We start from the raw sequence: 25,678 nt of genomic DNA on the forward strand, positions 1-25,678 counted from the left end.
TCATAATCTAAATCATTTTATTAATTTAAGTTAGGTAGAGACACTAAACATTGGAACCATGTTGTGTGCTCATCTATAGAGCACTCTTTAGGAAAGTTACAAAAGAGTATTTATGTCATACTGTTAACAAATGGCAAAAAAAATATGAAGAGGTAGAGATTTTAGGCTCATCACAGTCGGTGAAGAGAGGAAGCCTATTGGAATGTACTTTAAAATCATGTGTTTTGTCTTTTGCTGGCCTAAATGTAGAAAATGTGTGTGAAAAACTTGTTTAATGGTTCAGCTTTGCATACAGAAATAATAAGTGTACATTAAAAAACGCATCATATTCAGATTATGACAAGATCCTCGGGTTATTGACTGTAACTGGCGATTCATAAATGATTTATAAACTTCATGATGATTCCACAATGAAACGACCAAAAGTATTTTCAGCTGCTGCGCAAGTTTAAAATTGGTCACTTAATACTAAATATAATAATCAATGACATTAGATAAAAAGCAGGCCATCTCTTCAGATTGACCGTCGCTCTGGTATATTTACTTATACAAAATACCGTAAGACTCTGTAGATTATAAAGTAAAAAAAATAAACACTCCCTTCTCATCGGCAGCTGAAAAAATAAAAGACCAGCGGATTACCCACTTACACTTCTCATGACGTCAACAAAGAGAAATGTGTGTTTGTGTGTGGGGGGATAATGCAAAATATTTCATCTACTGTATAACATCACATGGTGCAGAACTGGGCTCTTTCAGACACATGATCTCCTGGCTTTAAATGGATTGGGGTTGGCGTTGTGCCACATTGAACTGTGTAGATAATGTCGGCAGTGTAGAAGAAAGTAAATACAGTGCATGTCTACACACAAACAAAACAAAACCAAAAAAGTGACAAGAATTTACTGTTTGTACAGTAACATACTGTATAGTTTCACAAAGACGCTAGATAATGCTGGTGACTACATTACGTAAATAGTTAATTACTGAATAGCTCATGTATGATTTCAAAACTATTGACACAGTATATAGATGGATGGTTTGATTAAACAAACCTTTAAAAAAGACACACAACATAAAAATCAACAAATAAATCCTTAGTGTAGTACACAGCTTTCTTTGTTCCAGAGGAACAATATGGTAAACCTTTGCATCTGCCAAATGCAAGTGCACCAGTCTAAAAAAACTCAGTCTTTTTTCTTCCTTCTGCCCTCTCAGTGGTCTTATCCTCATGCGGGTTAGAAAAATACCCTTGTGGGTTAAAAAATGGCACCCTCTAGATCCCGTTCTTGGCCTCGTTGTTGTTCATCGCCTCTTTTCTTTGAGCCAGGAAGGGGTACATACACTTGTCAGCACCAAGGAACCGGTACATGCACACGATTGCTTCAAACGGCAAAATGCTGGAAAACAAAAATGGACGCAATTAAGTTTTGACAGTTCTTGATGAAGCAAAAAGTCATGTTTTTAGGACCATCAATATTGAGCTAAATTAGTCTCAATAATAATTCACTTTAAAAAAAAACAATGTTCACATGGGTAGACAAATTCACATGCATAAAACTATGACTGCGTCTGAAATCGCATACTTCCATACTATATAGTATGTTAAAAACAGTATCTGAGCTGAGTAGTGTGTTCAAACTCTTAGAATTCAAAAAAAACCTTATACAAGAAGTACCCGGATGACCTCCTACTTCCTGCGAGACTCTTTCTGGATCTTATCTTATGATGTACTGCGACCGAATTCATGAATGGGAGTAAAGTAACTCAACTGACACGGGTAGGTCACGTGATCATGACAAAATGGCGGATGAAGTTCCAAGCATACTACTTACATTCATGATTGGTATCCATGTAAACGTTCTCACTTAGAGAAACAAAGGCTTGATCCCAATTCTACCCCTTAGCCGTTCCCCTTACCCCTCGTTTTGCGCGTTCACGTAAAAGGGGTGGAAGTGTCCCAGTTCTCTAGCTTGAAGATGTAGGGTTAAGAGGAAGGCTAGATAGACCTTGAAACAGATTTTTTAAGACCACTCTCGAAACCAAGGGGTTTCAGAAAACCCCTGTCAGAAAAGTCTAGTGGCTGGAAATGACCTTTTTACAGTTTCTGCTATAATGTTTATGTTGTTTTCATGTGTTTACATAGATCAATATGGCCACAGTGCAAATGCACAGTACAGTTACGATCTTATCGCCATATTATATCGTTATGATGACATGATATCGTTGCCTTTAGTGATTTCCAAAATACAAATAAATTGCATAACTAAAATAACTACAGCAGTCACCATCTTCCATCTCATATGAAGTAAGAGCTTGTGATGACTTGATGATGTGTGCAGGTGTTGTAGTGCTGTCCCATTTCTTAGGGGTAAAATTTGAAGCTCTTCCCCTTATCAATCTGTGTCAAGGGACAAGGGCAAGGGATAAAATTTTTTAATTTTGATTGGACCAGAAAGAAGCTAGACTTTAACCCTTAAGCTGCGGTATCATATTTGAAAAAAATGAAACTGACTGTTTGAAAATAATCCATCAGTGTGGTTTGACAGCTGGACATAATGCAGAGAATGCGTGCTTACAGTATGGGTGTGTCTGTGTGTGGGTAATGTGTATGAGAGAAAAAGACAGATATGACAACAAGATGCATCTACAATATGTAGAAGTTTAGCAAGTGATACAACTCACGTGGCATAGTTCAAACAGAACTAGTTTTGAACGAATGTTGTGATAATGTCTCATGACGGGGATCACACACCAGATGAGAAGTGTGAATTAACAACTTTAGGTTTTGCACACTGGGCAGGAATATTCTATTTGTTAATACTGTTTTTAAATGTAAAACTACGCAGATGGCGATCTGTGGCACGGCTGGAATTTGAGGTCCTGACTGTCCAAAATATGTGGCAAATTTGCGGCAACTAAACAAAATAAAAAATGTGAACTCCACAAAATGTTGTGACAATTGCATTAAATTAAGCAATCCCACAATCACAAAATCTTGGAGGGTTTGATATGTAAATATTTTGTGCATGTGAATTTGGCTTTATGGATGTGTTCATCGTATTTTTGACATTAATTTTCCTTGAGGCTAATTTAGCTCCATACACTCATACATACCTTTTCATAAAGTTGACCATGTATACGATGCGAGGCGTGCAGATCATGGGCTGGTCTGTCAGGATGGCCCTCATAGCCTGTTTCACACAGAACTCTGGTCTCAGCGGAGGGAGAAACGGCTCGATCTCTTTCCTGACCCGCCCAGGAGAAAGAAAGGAAGGAGAAAACACGATGATTAAGAGTGGTCTTTGTTGAGAAAAAAAAAGAGAAAAAAGTGCTGCGCCAGTCAGAGCGAGTCATTATTGAGTGGAAACAGATCCAGCATGCAGCGTCTATTCAAGTGGAAGGTGCTATTGTGCGTGTGAAAACCCAAGCTGACAGTGACATGAGAGGCCACAAGCAAAGCTACCCTGACTGTTGTTAAGCAATGTCTACTAGAACTAGATACTCATTGTATCCTTCGCTCCTTTAGTGGCCGTCTGAAACCCAATCGTGACATTTGGACGGCTGCTTTCTTTTACCTTATTCTGCATCCTCTGAACATGCCCGTGTCCACCAGGTAAGGACACACCAGCGTCATCTTGATACCGTCCTTCTCCGAAGCCTGGATTTCGTGGCTCAGGGACTCATGGAAGCCGATGGCACCAAACTTGCTAGCGCAGTAATCCTAAAACCCCAAGGAGAAACAGAATTTGGTGAGGCCTACCTGAGGCACTTTTCCTGTATAACTGCATGGGAGCACCAGTGGTCTTATTAGGGACCGAGCACCGAAACGGTGCGTAGGCCCTATTGGAATTGCTCCGTTTATTCTTCTTCTTCTTCTTCTTCTTCTTCTTCTTCCGCGGAATGAATCGCGGTTTTGAGGGGCTAAACATGCCCGAAAACTCACGCAACTTCGCAAACGCCTCAGAAGTGGCGAAAATTTACGTTTGTTATGGGCTTCGGAAGTGGCCGTGGCAAAATGACTCGACAGCGCCACCTAGAAAAATTAAACGGACAAGCCCCCGATCCACGAATCACGCACATGCACGAAAATTGGCACACACCTCAAACATGCCAAAACATACGAAAAAGTCTCTTGGAGCCATATCTCAAACCCAACAGGAAGTCGGATATTTTTAGCTTCCTGCGGCGAAAAAGTGGCGTTTTTGCCATTTCCAGGCGTTGTATTTTAACGAACTCCTTCTAGGGATTTTATCCGATCGACACCAAAATTGGGTTTTGTCATCTAAAGGCCTTGGCGATGTTAAATTGCGAAGCTTTAGAGTTTTCATCGATGGGCGTGTCCATGGCGGCCTCGCAAACTTTGACGATTCGCCACAAAACAGGAAGTCGTTATAACTCTGGCATGCATTATCAAATCTGGCTCAAAATTCACACGCTTGATAAGCGTCCTCACCCGAACACGTTTACATTGCCAATATCCAGATACAGTTACAGCGCCACCTGCTGGCCACAGGAAATGACATGATTTACGGAGTAACAAACTCCTCCCACAAATTTTTTCTTATCAGCACCAAAATTGGGTTGTGTTATCTGAAAGCTGTAGCGATGATATATTGTGAAGATCTAGAGTTTTCGCAGAGGGGCGTGTCCGTGGCGGCATGACAAACCTCAATGCTTCGCCATGGAACAGGAAGTCCTTATAACTCAACCAAACAATGTCCGATCTGCCTGAAACTTCACATGATTGATAAACGTCCTCTCCTGAACACATTCACATAACAATATTGAAGTGGGCGTGGCAAAATGACTCGACAGCGCCACCTATAAAAATTAAACAGACGAGCCCCCGATCCACGAATCACGCACATGCACGAAAATTGGCACACACCTCAAACATGCCAAAACATACGAAAAAGTCTCTTGGAGCCATATCTCAAACCCAACAGGAAGTCGGATATTTTTAACTTCCTGCGTCAAAAAAGTGGCGTTTTTGCCATTTCCAGGCGTTATATTTTAACAAACTCCTCCTAGGGATTTTATCCGATCGACACCAAAATAAGGTTTTGTCATCTAAAGGCCTTCGCGATGTTAAATTGTGAAGCTTTATAGTTTTTGTCGATGGGCGTGTCCGTGGCGGCCTCGCAAACTTTGACGATTCGCCACAAAACAGGAAGTCGTTATAACTCAGGCATGCATTATCAGATCTGTCTCAAAATTCACACGTTTGATAAGCGTCCTCACCCGAACACGTTTACTTGCCAATATCCAGATACAGTTATAGTGCCACCAGCTGGCCACAGGAAATGACATGTTTTACAGTGTAACAAACTCTTCCCACAAACTTCATCGTATCAGCACCAACTTTGAGTGGTGTTATCTGAAAGCTCTAGCGATGATATATTGTGAAGATCTAGAGTTTTTGCAGAGGGGCGTGTCCGTGGCGGCATGACAAACCTTAACGCTTCGCCGTGGAACAGGAAGTCCTTATAACTCAACCACACAATGTCTGATCAGCCTGAAACTTCACATGGTTCATAAAAGTCCACTCCTGAACACATCCACATAACACCATTGAGTCTGTCATAGCACCATCTGCTGACAAAAGGCAGTTTGGCTTATAACTCAGCCAAACAATGTCCGATCTGCCTGAAACTTTACATTGTTGATAAGATTCCACTCCTGGCACATCTACATGCCAATCTTGAGTCACAGTTATAGCGCCACCTGCTGAGAAGAGGAAGTTTGGCATAAATCTGCGGTTTTCTCAGATTTTTTTAATATATCAGCCTAATTTTTACTGTTCGCTGTTCTCTGTCATCCTGAGGCCACCGGGCGGCGGTGAGCCCGGGTGCGAGGTCCCTATCATCGCTGCTTGCAGCTTTAATTTATAAAACGTTGCACAAAAAAACATTTGCGAAATTGTTTTTAAAGTGTGATTCAGAGAAAACATTTGCATATGCCAATCTTGAAAATTATCCAATTATCTTGAAATGGTGTGCTATCAGATTTCCGCCTTGTAACCAAGATATAAAACATAATATTGTAATTAACATTCAAGAAATAAAATAATTAACATAAAAGATGCACGAGCTAGTATCTGTTTTTTACTGCTATAGAATGAGGAGCACAAAGAAAATAAAAGCTTCAATTAAAAAAGAGCTATCCTGCTTTAAAGAATCACTTGACATGCTATTACAACTAAGAAGAGTTTTTGAAGCGAAAGTGGATTGTTATGCAATGGCCAAGTCAATCCCTAACCTGAATCCGATTAAGCATGCAAGGGAAAACTGATGGGAAAATGCCCCAAGAACAAGCTGGAACTGAAGACAGTTTCAGTAGAGGCCTGGCAGGGCATCACCAGGGGAAAAAACCCAGTGTCTGGTGATGTCTATGTGTTACAGACTTCAGACTGTAATTTACTGGAAAGGATTTGCAACCAAGTATTTAAAAGTGAAAGTTTGATTTATGATTATTATTCAGTCCCATTACATTTGGTCACTTAACTAGTGGGAGGCACAAATGCAAACTGTTGTAACTCCTACAACGTTCACCGTTCACGGATGTAAATACCCTCAAATTAAAGCTTACAGTCTGCAGTTAATGCACATCGTGTTTTTTTATTAAATATTCCCCCCAATTTCTGTTTAACAGAGAGAAGATCTCTTCAACACATTTCTAAACGTAATAGTTTTAATAACTCATTTTCTAATAACTAATTTATTTTATCTTTGCCATGATGACAGTAAATAATATTTTACTAGATATTTTTCAAGACACTTCTATACAGCCTAAAGTGACATTTAAAGGCTTAACTAGGTTAATTAGGTGAACTAAGCAGGTAAGGGTAATTAGACAAGTTATTGTATAACGAAAGTTTGTTCTGTGTAGACTATCGAAAAAATGTATAGCTAAAAGGGGCAAATAATTTTGTCCTTAAAATGGTTTTTAAAAAAATGTAAAACTGCTTTGATTGTAGCCACAAAAAAACAAAACAAAAAAACAAATAAGAAAAAAAATACTATCAGACATACTGTGAAAATTTCCTTGCTCTGTTAAACATTATTTAGGAAATATTTAAAAAAGAAAAAAAAATCAAAGGGAGCTTATAATTTTGATATATAGATTTTGTGTGGATATATATTTGTGTAGAAATATAACTGACCAAAATGTTGAAATGCTGAGGTCTCTATTTTCATTTTAATTTAGATTTATTAGGATTATGATTGTTTATTGTAGATTTTACATCTTAAAAAAATCAAGAAGTTACAAATTTTCTCATTAAATTTTTTATTTTTTTTTAAACAAAACCAATAACAACTTGGAATAAACGGTGTAGCCAACAGAATGCGAGTAAAGTGTTCTCAACATTAGGCTATTAGAAGGTCAGTTTAATTTTGCAAAAACTTATATTTCCTAAACTATTCCCTATTTTAAAATAATCTCTCACTCTTTATTGTTTATAATAAATTCGGTGTGCATACACCTCTTTTATTAGTTTTTCAAATAGTTGCAGTACTACGACTTTGCCACAAGAGCGTACATCTGCTTAGACTTTACCTGTGTCACAAATGGCACACTATACATTATGCACTCATGCACTATGTACTTATGCACTTACACACTCAACAGCATAGTACATGTATGTAGTGTCGTCCCAAATGGAGCACAATTGTTTTTTTTACTAAGCAGAAATTTAAACCGCTTCCCTGATGAAGTTTGACGGTTGCCAAATCAGTGAAATAAATGGCCAAACTACCAAATAATACCAGCCATGCATATAACCGCATTCACTATCGGGATGCGCTATAATCCCTCTTGTACGAGAATTTTGCTTTCACTATCCAAAATAAATAAAGTTATCCAACATGTGCGCCCAATAGCTCCGCCCTTTCCGCTACATGAGCAAAGCCTCGGTCGTTGAGTGCGTGAAGTGTCCATCATTCCACACTTCATTTTACCAGCTGAATGAGTGCATCATCTGGGTAATTAAAGTGAACTATTTATTTTTAGAGTTTTCAGTGTGAACGCACTACTTACATTTGCAAAGCCTCGGTCGTTGAGTGCGTGAAGTGTCCATCATTCCACACTTCATTTTACCAGCTGAATGAGTGCATCATCTGGGTAATTAAAGTGAACTATTTATTTTTAGAGTTTTCAGTGTGAACGCACTACTTACATTATTTACACAACAAAATGGTGTAGAATAGTGCATAAGTATGCGATTTGGGATGCAGCTTTTGTCATCCTTTTCCACCTTAAAGAGCACCTATTTTACCCCTTTTTCAAAATTTAAGATAAGTATTTTGTGTCTCTAGAATGTGTCTGTAAAGTTTCAGCTTAAAACACCATCAGATTATTTGTTATACCTTTTCAGAATATCTAAATTTTCAGCTCTGAGCGCATTGTTTAGTTGAGCGCATTGTAGCTGTATTTGTTGCCTGTGCCTTTAATGCTAGTTCTCCCTCCACGTTCCCTGTCAGAGTATGTCTCCGTTTACTTCTGCGTCAGATAAACAGCACAGTGACAGACATGAAGGCAGCAGATCTCATGTAACGTTTGAAAAATACTACAGTAAGAACTTTTCCCAATGATTTTTTGATGTGGTTGTTGAAGAGTTAATTCAAGCTTTTTTGCAATGATGAGTCACACACAATGTCGTTACAAAGTTTACACACACACAGACACACACACACACAGTGTGCACGTTTAAATTTGCACTGTTTTTGCACGACAAACGTGACAGGATACACGTTAATATCCACTGCTGTATGGATATCCATTATGTTAAATGTACAAAATAAACCCGATTTAACGTCCACAAACAGGGATTGAAGCGTCTTCAATTATAATAGTACTGACATGCGGCTGCGGTAATGAATTTAATAGATTTTTCCATCTGTACTTTATTACAAACATGCACTGTTTTAACAACGTTTTAAAGTAGTAATACTAATTCTTGCACACATTTGATGATGATTGAGGATCTCAGTGAGCCGAAAATATCTTTTAATCCCAGTTGTTTTGCGCATGTCCTAGATTGTTGATATGATTATAAGCGTTACTACAGAGACATTTTAATATGTGTTTGTCCTACACCACATTGCAGTGAACCTCAAAATGGTAGTGATTTGGATCCTATTTTAATGTCAGGAAATAAAAAAAGAGACTTATTGTTTTTATATCACCCCAATATGACTGTGGACACTATACCTACACACAGTTCTGTTTAAACAGCTAAAAAAAAAGGGGTTTTAGGTGCCCTTTGAAGACATTATGACATTGCTGTGGGTTTTAGCGTACACACACGAAGATCAAATCTGAGTTGATGCACATTTTATAAATGAGGCCCCAGGATCTATGGTTTCATTAGCATTCTTCTACTGCATGTCCTGTATGAACTACAGGTAGAGCGGCGGTGGAGGGTTTTGATGTGGTTGGCGGTGGACGGGATCTTCCGAATGGAGTGGGCAAACACAGATGCGTTTAGATAAACACTCTAGAATAAAGGGGCTCACAACGGCTTGAGTCACTCTAATAATGCAAACCATAAAACGTTGTATTCAAGGAAACATAATAGGTCAGACAGTGTGACTGGGCTTCTGGAAGCCTTTTGAAGTGAGAGTAAAGATGAGGGCTTGTAAAACAGAAGTGCACGTACAGCTAACAAAACTAAAAAGGTAATGTTTCCCCCAAAAGGGCTGCTGGGAAAATGACACCACTTTGGCTGGCGGTGAAAGAAGAGGACTGTACTTGTGCTTTATTCAAAACTCTGAGAGATCCCGCATATAGATGGGCTTTTTTAGCAGTGATGGACTGGAAGTTTTTTGTTTTGTTTTTTACTTTAAAAGGTATATTTATCAGTATTTTGATTGAAGAGCATTTACTGTAGAAAACTTTAGTTACATTTTATTTTAAGATACAATTCTTGCTATTATTAAACCCTTAATTATGAATTTTGCCTTAAACTCTTAAACTCTTACAGCAATAGCTCTAAAAATCATCATTAACTCACTCTTTACATTTATGTTCCAAACCTTTACTCATTTCTTTTGTTGAACACAAAAGATTACATTTTGATTAAGTTAAAGGAAACAGTTAATAGTATGGATGCCAATGGTTACAGGTTTTCAGCCTCTCCAAAATATTTTATTTTATGTTCAACAGAAAAAAGCAACTCTAAAAGGTTTGGAGCCACGTGAGCAAATTAATTTCTTTTTTGGGTGAACTATCCCTTTAATTTGCTGGTTGTTAAATATTTAATAATGTAGTAGTAAGGTATTAGGTAGGATTAGGCATGTAGAATAAAATAATTTAGAATATGTACTAATAAAAAGCCAATATCATAATAATAGGCAAGCAATAAGCCACTAATTAATAGTGAGAAACCTTGACTTCACCACACTTTTATTCACCTTTTACTTGTTCAAAACTTACAGTATTTGTTTCTTTATTCTGTTGAACACAAAAGATGATATTTTGAAAAATGCTGGTATCTGACACCTGTAGTAATAATGTTTCTACAATGGAGGTTTAGAGGTCCCAGCAACCAGCAGTTTTTAAAATGTATATTTATTTTGTTCAACATATGAAAAAAAAAAATCCAAGGTTAAAAACCAGATGAGGGAGAATAAATGATGGTATTTTGGGTTAACTGTCTATGTGTGAACTTGAACATTGTACAATTCTAATGCCAAATTTTTGGATTTATCATTGTAAGCGGAAATCATACTTGGAGATATGCTATAGCACATAATAGATAGTATGACTACATAGTTCAATATGAAAACTTATCACATTATATGTTATTTCGTTATTGCATTGTCTGTTTGTATTGGTCGTCTGTTGTATTAGTCAACACACAATTACACAAGTATTGTCTTTATTATTTTTTATTTTCTTTGTTTCATGGAATATTTAGTTAGTTTCACTTGTTTGGATACTTGAATTATCATAAATTATCACTACTGTTATCAGTGTATGACAACTTTTGGTAATAAAAAACATTTTTTTTTTTGAAACTCAAGTGGGAATCAAGTACACTGTAAAAAAGCTTGGTTCCACTCAATCAATTGGTTTTGGGACAATATTACAAATTTAAGTGGATTGAACATAAAACAACTAAGTTGTCTCATAAAAATTCTTTTTACACAAGAATTTCAGCTGTTTCAGCTCATTTTCAATAAGTAGTTTGAAAAAAAAACTGCAAAAATATTTTTTTGAGTGTACTTCTGTACATTAAAAGGGATAGTTCACCCCAACTTTAAATTTTTTGACTCACCCTTGTCAAAAACCTGTTTAAATTTTTCTTCTGTTGAACACAAAAGATGATATTTTGAAGAAAGCTGGATACCTGTAACCATTGACTTCCATAGAGTTTTTTTTTTCCACTATTGAGGGTAGTGGTTACAGGTTTACATAATTTTCAAACTATTCATTTGAGTTCAACAGAAAAAAGAAATTCATAAAGGTTTGGCACCATTTAAGAGGCAGTAAATTGTGATGTTACACTTTTTGGTAGGCTATTCCATTAACCCAAGCAAAATAAAAAAGGCTTTTGTACCCATTTTTTGTGTATCTGTTCTTTTACAAGTTATTTTTTATCAAAATATTGATTTGTGTCCAGTGCTTCCCATACATAGACTTTACTTGGGCGGGCCACCCAGGTATATTAACGGCAGCCTAAATTTTGTGACCTGTCTTTTGTACTATAATTAACATCACTTTACAGTTTTTATATCCGCCCAATATAAACAAACATCCGCAATCGATTATGCAGTGGAAAATCTTCTCTCGTTTACCTGTTGCGTACTGTGTGCACAAGACCTGTTAACACTCCCACAGACAGTCTTAAGTGCTCTGCAGATTCACAGAGACGTGCTATTTTGGGTCTTAAAAATGTTTTTCGGCCAAGGTTTTTTAAATCTGGGATTTAACTTTGCTTTTGTCTTCTATAGCTCATATGCATTTTTGCATGACCTTTTAACTTAAGGCTACATTCGCTTTGCTTCGCAGCTAATTGCATTAAATAATTCATTTTTTTAATCTAAACAGAAAAGAAAACTTTGCTATATACTCGACAAAGAGGATAAAATGACTGGTATAAACTAGCTGCAAAATATATGTACACCATTAGTAATGGTTAATTAACGCGTTTGCCTTATTTAAATAATCTACAGGTTTTAATCATGTAATTGTGATCATTTTTAGAAATACTGTATGTTATTCCTTTTTCTGTAATGTATTTCTCATTTGCTGATTATTTTATTAATTAGATGATGTTAATATATCACATAGGCTATACATATCTAAAATGCTTTGGCATTCTAGTTTGCTTTGACCTTGGAAGAGAGAGATAAGCAGATTTTACCAATCAATGTGTGGACAGGGCTCCTGAATGGCATAAAATTAAGAGAAATAGTGGATTTCTTTTTTATTTCAACATATTATGTCTTTTTTTACTTTAACCCATTGAAAAGAAACCGTGTATAACAGTGTCATAATAAACACAAGTATTGTTAAAAATTAGATTATGTTTTGTTTGTTGCATATAGTTACTATTTATGTGATGTAAGTAAATGAAGTGTTTCAATCCAGCGACCACCGCAAGTATATTTTAAACCTGTTGGAAGCACTGGTGTACCTCATCCACCACTGCTTTTTAGGCTGCTCCACAAAACAGGTTTAATTATAAAAATATTCTGCAGCAGGTAGACCCAAAGAAACCTCAGAGCAACTCTCAATGTTAGCGTGCTCCTTAATTGGCATGAAGCACTCGGCGTGCTGTGTGCCGTGCTGAATTTCCATGCCCAGGCGAGCCAATGTCCTGAGACTCTCTAAACATGCTCTCTTTTTTATTTCAGACTGCCAATAGATTTATGCGATGGATGCAATGTACTAACCTCCACACCAGCTGTGCTGAAAAGGCCCAGTGAACTGGCAACGGTCACAATATGGCCATGGTTCATCTCTAGCATCTTGGGAAGAAATGCCTTGGTGGTCTGGAAGAGGAAGAGAGAGGGAAAAAGAAGGGGGGTGGGGAGAAATAAAGACAGTTATTTTGCTGTTGCTGTTCATCTCTGCCAAAGCCCTTTGATCCGTTCTTTTTTTTCCTCCTTCTCCTCCCCAACTAATAATTCACTGAGACTAAACACTCATCCTGCTGGGGGAGTTTAGAAACACAATTCCATTACAGTCTTAAAGGCCATTTACAGGGAGCTTGCGTTCCCCGTGCACTTAAGAGATTAATTTATGTACGCCTCGATTTGTTTTGGTAGTACTAGTTTTTAACAGAGTTTTCATTTCTGCCATGGAGGTTTAACTTGGACGGTAAGCGAACTACTTTAATGGGTGAATTATTGCACAGAACCTCGGGGTGGTTTTATATTAGTCTGAAATGGCTTATTAAAGTGGTGAAAAGACCACTTGCGAGTTAACAACAAGTGGTTTGTCTGTGGTTTCCTCTTTTCCCACAATGAGTTGGTCCCAAGAGTGGAATCTCAGTATCAAGAGCACAAAGCCGGAGCGGCGTACTCACTCACCACTGTCACCACAATATGGCTCATGACCACAACAACACCGCACTGGGTCAACAAAGACTGGAAACAAACACCACCTTTTTAGCCTGGATCATGCATTAGCATTGGAATGGTTAAAGAAACAGCTCATCCAAAATTAATTTACCAAATTACTAAATCGTAAAAAAACAATTGCAAGTACAAAGCATATAGAAGTACACCCCTTTCTCACAAATCTATATTTTAAATTCATATTTCTTTAATAGAAAGCAATACAATATTATTTTTGTGCATGTGCATTAGATTAGTCAGTACTGATGCCAAATCTGGAGCTTATCTAGCAAAATAACTTATGATCTAAAAACTAGTTTTAAAAAGAGGGGAAAAAATCAAGATGCAAAAAACATTTAAAAAATGTGTAGAAATTTTGTAGGTTGTATTTTTTATTTATTTATTTGTTTGCAACATTTTGCTTAAATTTAATTGAATTATCTTTAAAAAATGTTAAATATATTTGGTGACTAGAATATTATTGAATAAATATATTTGTTTAATAGATCTGTTTTGTTTAAATGCACTTAAATGCATAGTATCATGAGCAGTGTTCACTGATATGTATACCCCAAGTGCCCAAACATGACATGTTTGAAATAAAGCAGAAAGCACACATAAATTATGAGACTTGTATAATGAGCACAGCACTGTGAATGTAAATGTGCACACTATACTGACACTGAGGAGAAGAAACTGTAATAAAATGTATTATTTTTGTTTTATGCATGCTCAAATGTAGTCTAATAGCTTGATACTATTCCGAATTGAATTACCAAAGGCATATGGTCTGATTTAAGGAATTTGTTTTCTGCAATTTTCTGGACTTTTTGGGACCATTGCTGTCTTTGGAAGATGAGGAAGACTGTGTTTCAAAGATGAATGAAGATCTCGGATTGGAGCGAAATGAGGGTAAGTAATACATAACATCATTTTCATTTTTGGGTGAACTAACCCTTTAAAACATAGAGAATGAATCCATTTACTCGGCTTATACTAACTGAAGGCTGATGGACTACATTTGTTAATTTTATTAATCTGCTTTGTCATCCTGCCTGCCTGTTATTGACATTTTTTCCATGCAATGAATCAGTGTCATCTTCCACTTTTGCCTGATCCTAGCTGGACAAAAGACAAAGAAACACCCTTCACACAAGTAAGCTTCATCTTCTATTCTCTTCAGACCCAGGGGAAGTGAGGGGGTGGACACAATAATGATGAAAAACATGACCGGTGTCACCCGTTTACTGCTCTCTAAGAGATGACTTGCGGCACAGAACAGCCTGTAGCTTTATAGTCAATCCTCAATGAAACACGAAACATGCTATGAAAAAGAAAAAAGCATGTTAGAGCCAAGATCAACAGAGCCCCTTCCAGAGGCTTTTCAATGATATCACCATTTATAAACAAGCTCAGTAAAAATGGACCATGGCCATGCTTGAGAATGGTACCATCTTGTACGGTACTGTACACATTTCACATTTTTGCCAACTTTCTTAACACACCATTTTGACATGCTAAAGTATTGCACTGGAATCTCTCAAATTCATGATCACTGACTTCAGTCTCATGAGACAGGCCAGTCGTGCATTGGAGTGCTGAAGTCCACATGCTACACATTTAATCCCTAATGTTAAGAGTAAACTGTGTATTTTTCCAGGGCATTAAGTGTAAAATTGCTCTTAATATTCCCCTTATTTTTGGGGGGTTCCTTTAAGGGAGAAGACTTGGATGAGTTTGAAGCTGTACTCGTGCCTTGCATGCCAAACTCATGGTAAGTATGCGTGCAAATGAAGCATTAGGATAGATTGGGCTTGTAGTAAACATATGCCAACATCTTCCAATTACTGCAATACACAATATTAAACTTTTATTTTGAGCGTATGGGCAAGGTGCTGCTGCCACTGAGATGGATTATACTACCATCATACTAGACAGAAAGCAATGATTCAGGCAATTAAAAGTCTGGTAGGTTTGGCGTAGCCTTCGCTTGATTGCACACCCTTCACTGTCCCCTGATACAGACCCTGGTGCACAACTCTTAATGAAAAAAATTAACGACATGTCGAAGGCAACACATACCTTTAGATCTTTGATTGGTCAACTTGGTAGTGGTGATGAGTGTGGGCTGGGCTGAGATCCATTTTAGTGTTTAATTCGGACCACTGAATGGATAAATTGATTTTGAGTTTACGTTATGATTAAACTTGTTGAGCGTTTGCCGGGTCACACCTGTTTTCCCTGAATAAGTGTGAGTTTTAGCTACTTTTCTGCACATGCAAAGAACCTAAACACAGTGGAGCATACATACCCCACTACCTACTAGCAATTTCGTAAGTGTCAGAGGTATAAAAGCTTACAACAGTGTCAGGTACATGCAAGGCACATTATGCTAGTGGGGTACGGAAATCACTCAACGCTAAAGTACAAATCTTGCTTAATCTGAGCCATTAATTAAGCGAAATGAAAGACAGACATTCATTACAATTAGAAAATGACATCATGTAAGTTACAAAATACATTTACTTTAAATTAGTAAGTACTAGGGCTGGGCAATATGGCAAAAATGCAGTCTCGATAATTAATTTCCATATTGAACAATAAAGATATATATTTCAATAGAAGTTGTTAATGCTTCCAGATTTAAAAGAGTACCCTAAAAATGACTGAAGCCACAAAAATTAGAGGGTCTATTAAACGGCATAACATATTTTCTTCCGTTAAATTTTTGGTGGTCGAAAATTCAATACATCGGTAATATTATGATGACCCTTTATTTGTCACAACACTGTTACATGCAGTGAAATTGGACTAACATTGATTACCCATTTGCCAATATCAACCCTAATATCACCAATTAAACCTAACCATAATCATGTTTAGCTACTTCCCTACTGTTGAATTTGACCAGTCAGGCTCCTAAGCTAGTAACGTCGGGCTTGATTTTGGTCAAGTAGCAGGGCTTTACCAAAATCAAACCTAACATAACCAGTTCAGGCCATTGACCATTAGTCTATGACCTCCAATAACCTCTGAACTTCCACAAACGAGTAGAAATGGCTAAGAATCTTTGTAAAAGCCCAATCTGCTTCGGAATGAGGGGGCTGCCACTGATGTGGGCATGCCCTTGCTGACCTCTCAGACACAAAATGTGTGAAACCGAACAGAAGTTCATGTCTTAATTCATAGCTTCCGTAATTGCTTCTCAGCGCCTGAGTTTACGCTAAATTAACTTCCAACAGCAGAAAGCTTCCTTGGCCCTTGCAGTGGTTCTATGCCTGTTGTGCTCTCTAATTGATACAAGCTCAAGTGCATCGCTCCTCACAAAGCTCTTCACAGCTGCCGTGTCAGCCTGGATTAGTGATAATGTTTGACCAATAGGAATATGCACAAATATTGTTGCACAGAAAAGCCCAGATGGCCGTTAATTAGAAGAAAATGGACCGACCCGAAAATTGTAGCAAAGCATTGGCCAGATTGATGTACAGCCCTCAGACTCTAATGCCTGTAGAAAATGAAGCGAGGGCTAATTGATACACTGTTACTGTAATGCCAATGTCTCATTAAAATGTGGCGCGAGATCTGCGGAATCAGTTCGAAAGCCACAGTCAAAATGAACCCTTCGACCTTACTCAAATCAAGCCATAGTGGGAGTTCTGCAAAATATGAGCAGCCCCAAGGCAAATAATGGCTACAGGTGCATTGGCCTTCATCAAGACCATCTAAAACTACTCAAGTAAGACCCTTCTGCCTGGCTGCTTCCTTTCTCCTGGTCTAGCAGGAATGCAGGCTGGAGAACTTGGCTCATGTCGTTTGGCATCTTGTCAAGCTGATCCCTAGACAAGAAAGCAATTGTCACATAAGTGGGTCAGGCAGCAGCTCCCCATTACCAGCAAGCTTGTGTACAAGACTCTCTTTCCCTTGATGCTTTTCTCTTGGGACAGGCCTGAGTCTTTCGCTTCAGCCACGCTCACTTAGCAACTAGGAGGCTTTCACAGACACCACTGTGCCCAGGTGTGGAATGCACCTCTCACGTATCGCCTATTATGGGGTCAACATCAGAGAGAAAGGAAGAAGCTTATTCTGTTCGGCTCTCTTAAATCTGACAAGGCATTAAATCTGAACATTTGCATTACTTAAACTTCTACCTCGCCAAGTACCAGTCAGTCCTCCACAGTGCTGCTCCTACCAGCTATTTTAAAAAGCCTCTGATAGGGCTCAGTGGTGAGGTCCTGGGACTCAATTGCAGCTGTAAGAGTGGATGGAGCACAGACAGCCTGGAAGAGAACTGCTCTGAGATAATGGCCTCACTTCCTATTGGCTCCTCCACTTTTGTTACATTCCCACCATGCTTTCCAACAAAATAAAGATGATGTCCATCTGGAGTTTGCCCTTTCTCGCCTTAAGAGTTACGAAACACGGCAGAGCGTTGAAATGAAGGCGCTGAACCGGCTGCCAGGTCATGTTTGAGACTCTTTAAGAGGATGACATCGACCTGTTGTGAAGACAAGCTTAAGAAACTTCCCTGTGGCCAAAGGAATGAGATCAAGATTTGAAAGGAGGCGGCTTAAATTCTCATACCATTAATAGATCTGAAATGTATTAAAGCAAAAATGCAGAACAGCTTTTTTAATTTATATTCTGTCAAGCTATGAGTAAGAAATTGACAAGCGAATGTCAAATTTTTGCATATTTTAGACAGCTTTAAGAAGGCTTGAAGAGCTTTCTCATCTTTGTTGCAGCATATCTAAAAGTAGTAGTAGAGCTGTAATCGGGCCATAAAAATTAGGTCCGATAGGGCCCGAGCCCGACAGAATTCGGCTTCTTTTCACAATCTGGCATTAGGATGACTGCTGAATATTAAAATAATAGCCTAATGCCAACATTAGCCTGTATACCCTGTCTACATTATGATTTTATGGTTTAATTAATATTTATTTATAATTTTAAAAACCCTTTACTCGCCAAGATTAGGCTAAGTTTTTTTTTTTTTTTGTAGAGGAATATTATTTATTCCACTGTAAATGGCTTTAGTGCAGTCCTGGACTCAGGATGGTGCATCCGGCAGCACTGAACACCATTTCACACCTGCTGCTACAGCCCGGGATAGTTCTGATCTGGCTAATTTTGCAACTTTTGGGTAGGATTGTTTGTTCATCTTTTACCACCCAAGAACATCCAATTCATTTTCCATGACAACGGTTTCAATGTAATGAGTGTCCTCGTCATCTTCCCTGTCAGCTTGCTGTGCTGTTTAGTGCTCAATCGTAATACGCAGTATATGAGTGACTGCCGAAATTTGTTCTTTTTGACATTTCCGTCATCATTTGTTTCACCTTTGCAGGGGGGATTTTAATGTTGTAACAAACGATTTAATTACTTTCTCGCACTAATCGAAATGCATTACATGACTGTTCCGGCCCGACCCGACCCCGTCTAAAATGATAGAAATTAAACCCGAACCCACCCGAACCCGTCGGTTTCGGGCAAAGATCTTCAGCTCTAAGTAGTAGCAGTAACTGTATTTCTTTTATTATTCACTCTCCACTGTTGGAAACTGGTAGAACTTCAATAATATTTTAATTTGACCTGTTTAAGTCAATTGGTACGGGTTACCAACATTCTTTAAAATATCATCTTATGTGTTCAACAGATAAAATAAACCAATAATGTTTTGGAACCACGCATGTGAGTTGTAAGTTCACCCAAAAATTTCAATTCTGCCAGCATTCACTCTGCTGTTTGGAACCACACTGGTTCCAAACACAAAATATGATATTTTGAACAATGTTGGAAACTGGTAACTATTAGCATCCATATTAAGAAAAACAAATACCAAAGAAGTCAATGGCTATTAGTTTCCAAAGTTTTTCAAAAGATCTTCTTTTGTGTTCAACAAAAGTGTAACAAGTGAGGATGACTAAATGATGACAGAAATTTCATTTTTACGTTAGGAACAAAAAATCTATTCTAGAGTGCAAAAAATTAAGCCAAATATTTAAAACATGAAAAAATATTAAACAAATACATTAGAATTATATAAAAAAAAATTAAAAGCCACAAAAAATTACTTTATTTGAATAAATTACTAAATTAATTCTGAAATAATACATCTTTTTTAAAGTATGAATAGCTAAAAAAAAGAATTTAATGTAAATAAATGAATAAATCAACATTTAAACCATTTAAGGGGAAATTTGTTCCAGAATATATAATATTAACCAACTTATTGCCCCAGTGGAAAATGGCCTATAAATTTAAGTGACAGTGTTGAGCTCCATATTTACAAAAACAGCATCTTTTTTAGAATAAAAGCATGCCAAAACAAAATTACTAGTAAACACAAAAGAGAAGGAAAAAGGGAAGTCTTGCAATGTTGCAAACCACATGCAGGCAGCAACCAATTAAGACAACATGTTTGTGTAAGAGAGAAAAAGGAAAAGCAGTGTTGGTGCATTTCTATTCAGCTGGCTTGTGGCTTTAATGACCACATCCTCCACTCTGTATTCCTTCCCTGTCCTTAATGATTAAGCTCTGCTTTCATCTTAAACCCCCACAAGAAACCATGCGCAGCATAAAGCTTAAGCAAACACAACCAAAACCTTAATGAGAATCCCAACTCCACCACTGACAAGTGCATCTGCTACGCAGCACAACTACATAACTTCTAAGTACAAAATAAACCAACACAACACACACACACACACACACACAAATTGATAGCAAAGAACATGTTGTTGCACTTAATCTCAGTTTGTCTCCAAGCATTTTCATGCTTCATTAGAAGAACTTCCAGGATTTAGGATGTGCTCATTCACACAGATGCCAATATGCACACACACACACACACACACACACACACACACACACACACACACACACACACACACACACACACACACACACACACACACACACACACACACACACACACACACACACACACACACACACACACAAAAAAAAGAAAAAAGCCTTCCCATTGCAATGCAGTTTCTTGACACCCCAAGGCTATCAAAAAACATTTAGTCAAAATAAAAAGAACATTAGTATATTTATGTTCCAGGTGGTCTAGAATGATGTCAACTCACACCTCTCCAAAAACATTAAATATCCTGTCGTTCTAATCATTACAATGCTATGATATCCAACAGAGACACACACACAAATAAAACAATCCACCACAATGTGACTTAGAACAACCAGCCCCATATCACGCCACAAGGTGGTCTTAGTAAGACAATGCAAACTACAGACAGGCCCCTTTACGCATTTACTGGCAAGAGGTTAATTAGTGAGGCCAAGTGAGAATAGACTCGTCCAAATGGTACTTCCCCAGGCAGGATGTGCTCTTCAATGGGCTTTAAATTAACAAACCAAGCCAGAGCAGATTGTTCCTGGTGATCTTTCTAAAACCCCCTGCTGGAGTTGTCTTACTCAAAGCTTGTTTTCATCCACAGATTGAAGAGCTTTGGAGAGGACTCTGTTGAAACGACAGGGGGCATGTTAATAAATCCTCCCTGAGTGAAAGTATGGTTTTAAAATCTGTTCTGATGTTATAACTCGAAACTGATAGTCAGAAAGAGTAATCTGATCCAAGATCAGCTCCTGTACGCAGACATCTTTACAGAACACACACCAGATTTTCATAATCTCATAGCCTGTGGATGTCTACTTTAGCAGTACATCCAGAATGAGCCATAAATATTAATACAGGCCGCTGCAATCTAAGGAAAGAATGAGAACAAATGGATGTCACTGACTTCTTAAAGGGACAGTTCACCCAAAAATAAACATTTACTCACTATTTTCTAACCTTCAAGTGGTTCCAACCCCTTTATATGTTTCTTTATTCTGTTGAACACTAAACCATAGTAAGCAAAACTAATACTTTGGAAGTCAGTGGTTTTGAGCTTTCTTCAAAATATATATTTTTTGTGTTTAACATAAGAAAGAAACTTACTTAAGAACAAGTAAAAGGTGACTGAATAATAACAGAATTAGAATTTTCGGGTGAACTTTACTTTAAAAAAAAGACCAGACAGTCAGGACGTGTGTGATTACATGAGGAATATGCAACACTTTTTTTAGAGAGTTTTAAGGGAGGGAAAAAAGGGGATGGGATGGGGGGGGGGGTCTCATCTTAGACGACAGACACATTTGTTTGGACTCAATGACACCAGACGGATTTAACGACTGGACTTCTAAGAGGTTGATGTAATTGAAATTCAAAGAATAAACAGTGATTTTTAACATACCATGAGTCCACATTTCAAACTTCACTCTGGAGTATTATTATGAACATGCATGGAGGAAAAGAGGTTTGCTTTCCAACTTGGCCCAAGCACAAATACCAGAGCAGAGAAATGAGTATGTGCTGAACAGATGGGTGCATGGATAGTGGCATCATGTGATATAGTACAAACACTAAAAGAGAGCATTCCACTGAGTATTCCCAGCTGTACGCTGCCTTTATGATGCACGTTGGCTTTCCATGATGATTGGATCAGCTTTTAGTAGTGATAAAGTAAAAAGAGGCTCACCCAGAAGTGCGCGTGGCAGTTCACCACCATGGTCCTCTCGATCAGCTCATCGGGACACTCTAGCAGATGGTGGCCGGACACAACACCAGCGTTGTTGATCAACAAGTCCACTTCACCAACCTCCCTACGCACTTTCTCTGCTGTCGAGTACACACTCTCCCTCTTTCCCACATCAAGCACGTATGTGTACACCTGCGGCTGAAACGGAGGAACCTCTTCCACACCACCAACAGCTCCTTTGGGAAGCAAAAATTAAAACTCACCAAACGTTCTTGTGCACCTCAGTTTACTTTTCATCAAGTGTAAACATCTGCCAAAAAGCAAATCTATTTTGCAAAAATGCTTACATAACCTAATTAATTCCAAAAAAGGGTATGACTGTAGCCTGATAACTGGTAGTTTATATGTTTTACCAATAGATGGCACTAAATAGTATGTCTCCAATGAATATCACTTAAAAATTAAGGTCTGTTTAACAAAAAGGTGTCATTTAAGTACAGTTACTTATTTAAATTTTTTCACAACAATAAATTGTCAAGCAAATAACAGCATTTCGAGATTTTGTACTTGAGTATTACTACTTAATGACAATCAGGATAATAACCTATATAATAAACAAGTATTAACAAAAAATAAGCATCATATTATACAAAAAAATGTAAACTAAAATTGATAATATGTAATTATATTATTATTTTACATATTATCTACAATAAGAAATGAATACAAATTTAATATTTTATTTAAATTATAAATAATATATAACAAATGAATATACGCATTTGTGCATATTAAATTGAAAATTAATATATATTTTTTGCTTCAGTCATAGGATTTTTAAGTTATTATTAAGAGAATATGATCTATCTATCTATCTATATATCTATATCTATATCTATCTATCTATATATATATATATATATATATATATATATATATATATATATATATATATATATATATATATATATATATATATATATATACTTTCAAACATTTAAAAACGTTTACAAACATTACAAACATTTACATTCGTGTTCAAAACGTTGTCAGTTACACTTATTTAGGTCAAATAAGAAATGTACCCTCTTTTGACATCGGGTTGTCCTGCTCTCTGTAGATCTGTCGCACCATCTCCGCAGTTTCCTCATTGCTGTGGCTGTTGATGTCCCACAGCACCAGTGTAGCCCGGCGCCGGGCGAACTCCTTGGCGAAGAGCCGCCCGAGCCCTCCGCCCGCCCCGGTGATCACGCACACCTGTCCCGCTACGCTCTTCTCCTTCGGCCGTATCAGCCACTTGAATCCGGCCATCACGATGGCCCAGCAAACTTTGAGCATGACCAAGAAAAACTCCACGAAGATGTTCATCACCATGTTTAATGCCGTGCCGTGACTCGTTTTAGAAAAAGGTCTCAAAATGTCAAGTTACACCTAAATGACTAAACAACCTGAGTTCTGCTGATGTGCTCCGAACATAAGCGTTTAATTTTTTATTTATCTATCTGTCAATGTTGTGGGGTGAACATACAGGTAACCCCAACTGTCATACGACTACTAACACACATAAACCGCATAAACCTGTCAACAATATAACACATTAAACTTTTAGAATACAAGCATCACAAATAAATCTGTAAGTGGCTCTAAATAAAGCCGCGTCGTCCCCCTGCGAATGCCCGTATGAATGCTGTGATGTCCCGGCACGGATGCGCACGAGAGCTGCCGGTGCGCCGCTGATCTATGAGAGGTTGATCTCTTCACAACCGCTGCTGCTGCTCGCGCTCTATTTAAACCAGCCCCTCTCCACAGGACCCCACGGAGTGATTGGCCCAGATGCCTGATTGAAATTTACATCTACTTACGTAGGTCATCCGTGGACGTTTGAGGAAACAAAATAGGTGCGTGATGACCACACTGACCAATAAATAGTTGCGTTTGTATCTTCAGTGTTTTTTGGCTGATAGGCTATGCGTATTAGAGGATATAGTAGCCTATTTTGTTTTTCTTGGAGTTTTTTATGGCCAAATATTTTTTTTTATCTGTACCAGCAGCTGCAGCTAAGAACTGTGATGTTATAGGAGCCCATTTCTAAGAAAAAAGAAAATCAGTAGACAATACAGGTGTAGGCTAAGGCTAGCCTACACTCTCAAAAGTACAGGTGTATGAAGGGTGCCAGGAGGTAGCCTGTAGCCTACCAAACAAAACGTTTTGGTGTCCCAAAGAACCTCTGCAATAAAGAACAATTTTAGCTTAAGAGCTTCTACTGTAAATAATCTGATACTTTGATCATGTAGCCATTTTCTGATGTTAAAGGTTCTGCATGTAAGCACTGATGCCAAACTGTCCACAAAGAACCTTCATATTTAAAAGTGTAAAGGTTCCAGAAGAGAGAAGGTTTAAGTTCTTCTCAAGAACTTTTTTTTTCTTTTTCTTGACTTTTTTTCCTTACATTTTATTCTTGAGCCAACACTTGAAGGCTACCAGAGGGCATTCAAAGTTTTTACTTCTGTATTATTTGAGTATAAAGTTAAAATGCAACAAAGATATTTTAAAATGACATTAAAATACAACAATGAATTAAAGTTGGTTTTTCTAACTATAAAGAACCTTTTGTGCTATCGGAAAGGTTCCAAAGAGGTTTTCACAGTGATGCATCAAAATAATATTTTCCTTTAGTAAAAATGTTTTCAAAGAACCATTCTTTAAGAAAAATAACTTTTTCTTAAGAATATTTTTCAACTGTAAATAACTGTTCGTAGAATGAAATATGTCCATGGATGTTAAAAAAATTCATGGAACATTTAACATATTTTTTATAATGTGCAAAAGTTGTTAATCCAGTTCAATAGTTAAGTTAATATGAATATGAAAGTGAGCGAATCTGAGAAATGAGTGAACAGACTGTTATTTATGTTTTCATTTAATTATTTTATTCAGAAAGAAATGTAAAAAAGCACAAAGCATTTTTAGAATAGAAATATTAAGGTTATCCGGAAACCAATTCAAATATGAACGAAGTGAACCATAAAACATGCAGTGAATGCTTTGCATATCTGTATGCAATGCAAATGAAGTTTATTCTGAAAGTGAAAAACTTTATTTGACAAAACAGTATTCACAGATGTTAGGAGAAAACAGTCACTGTTGGCTGGGTTCTTTAAGAATGGATCTGGGCTTTTAAAGACATCCTTCAGAATACTTGCCTGATAGCTCAGTAATAAACTGCACTGTCTTCACTGCCCTCTGCAGTTCATTCTGTTCAGACAGATTTCCGGCAGTTAGTATTGCTTTCAGTGGCACATTTGTAGAGCTTTGCCTAAATCAGTAGTTCTTCTGTAGTCAATGCAATTTATAAGCTACAGTACAGACGGAAAACAGTTTTAACTGTCTCCTTAGCAGATCAATAGATGTGAATGGGTGTGTAATCACTGGGGTCTTGTTAACGTTCGAGAAGAATTTATTGTCTTGGTAATTGGCACCTGGCTGCTAATGTTCATGTCCAACCTCCCTACAGAAAAACATTTAATTCACAATCCACATTCTCTATTGCAGATCAAATGCACGTGC

General features: G+C 37.5%; 1 protein-coding gene across 1 annotated transcript; it reads right to left on the bottom strand.

Moving 5' to 3' along the window:
• Positions 1-23,835, bottom strand: rdh10a (retinol dehydrogenase 10a). The gene is given in 6 exon segments (NM_001080583.2): positions 1-1,400; positions 3,118-3,249; positions 3,579-3,724; positions 12,903-13,001; positions 22,112-22,347; positions 23,197-23,835. Coding segments are annotated over 6 exon segments (1,020 nt in total). The 5' UTR covers positions 23,480-23,835; the 3' UTR covers positions 1-1,276.
• Positions 23,836-25,678: the final 1,843 nt, after the last annotated feature.

Source organism: Danio rerio, chromosome 24 (genome assembly GCF_052040795.2).
Source record: "Danio rerio strain M-AB ecotype USA chromosome 24, GRCz13ab, whole genome shotgun sequence".
Classification (NCBI taxonomy): Eukaryota; Metazoa; Chordata; class Actinopteri; order Cypriniformes; family Danionidae; genus Danio; species Danio rerio.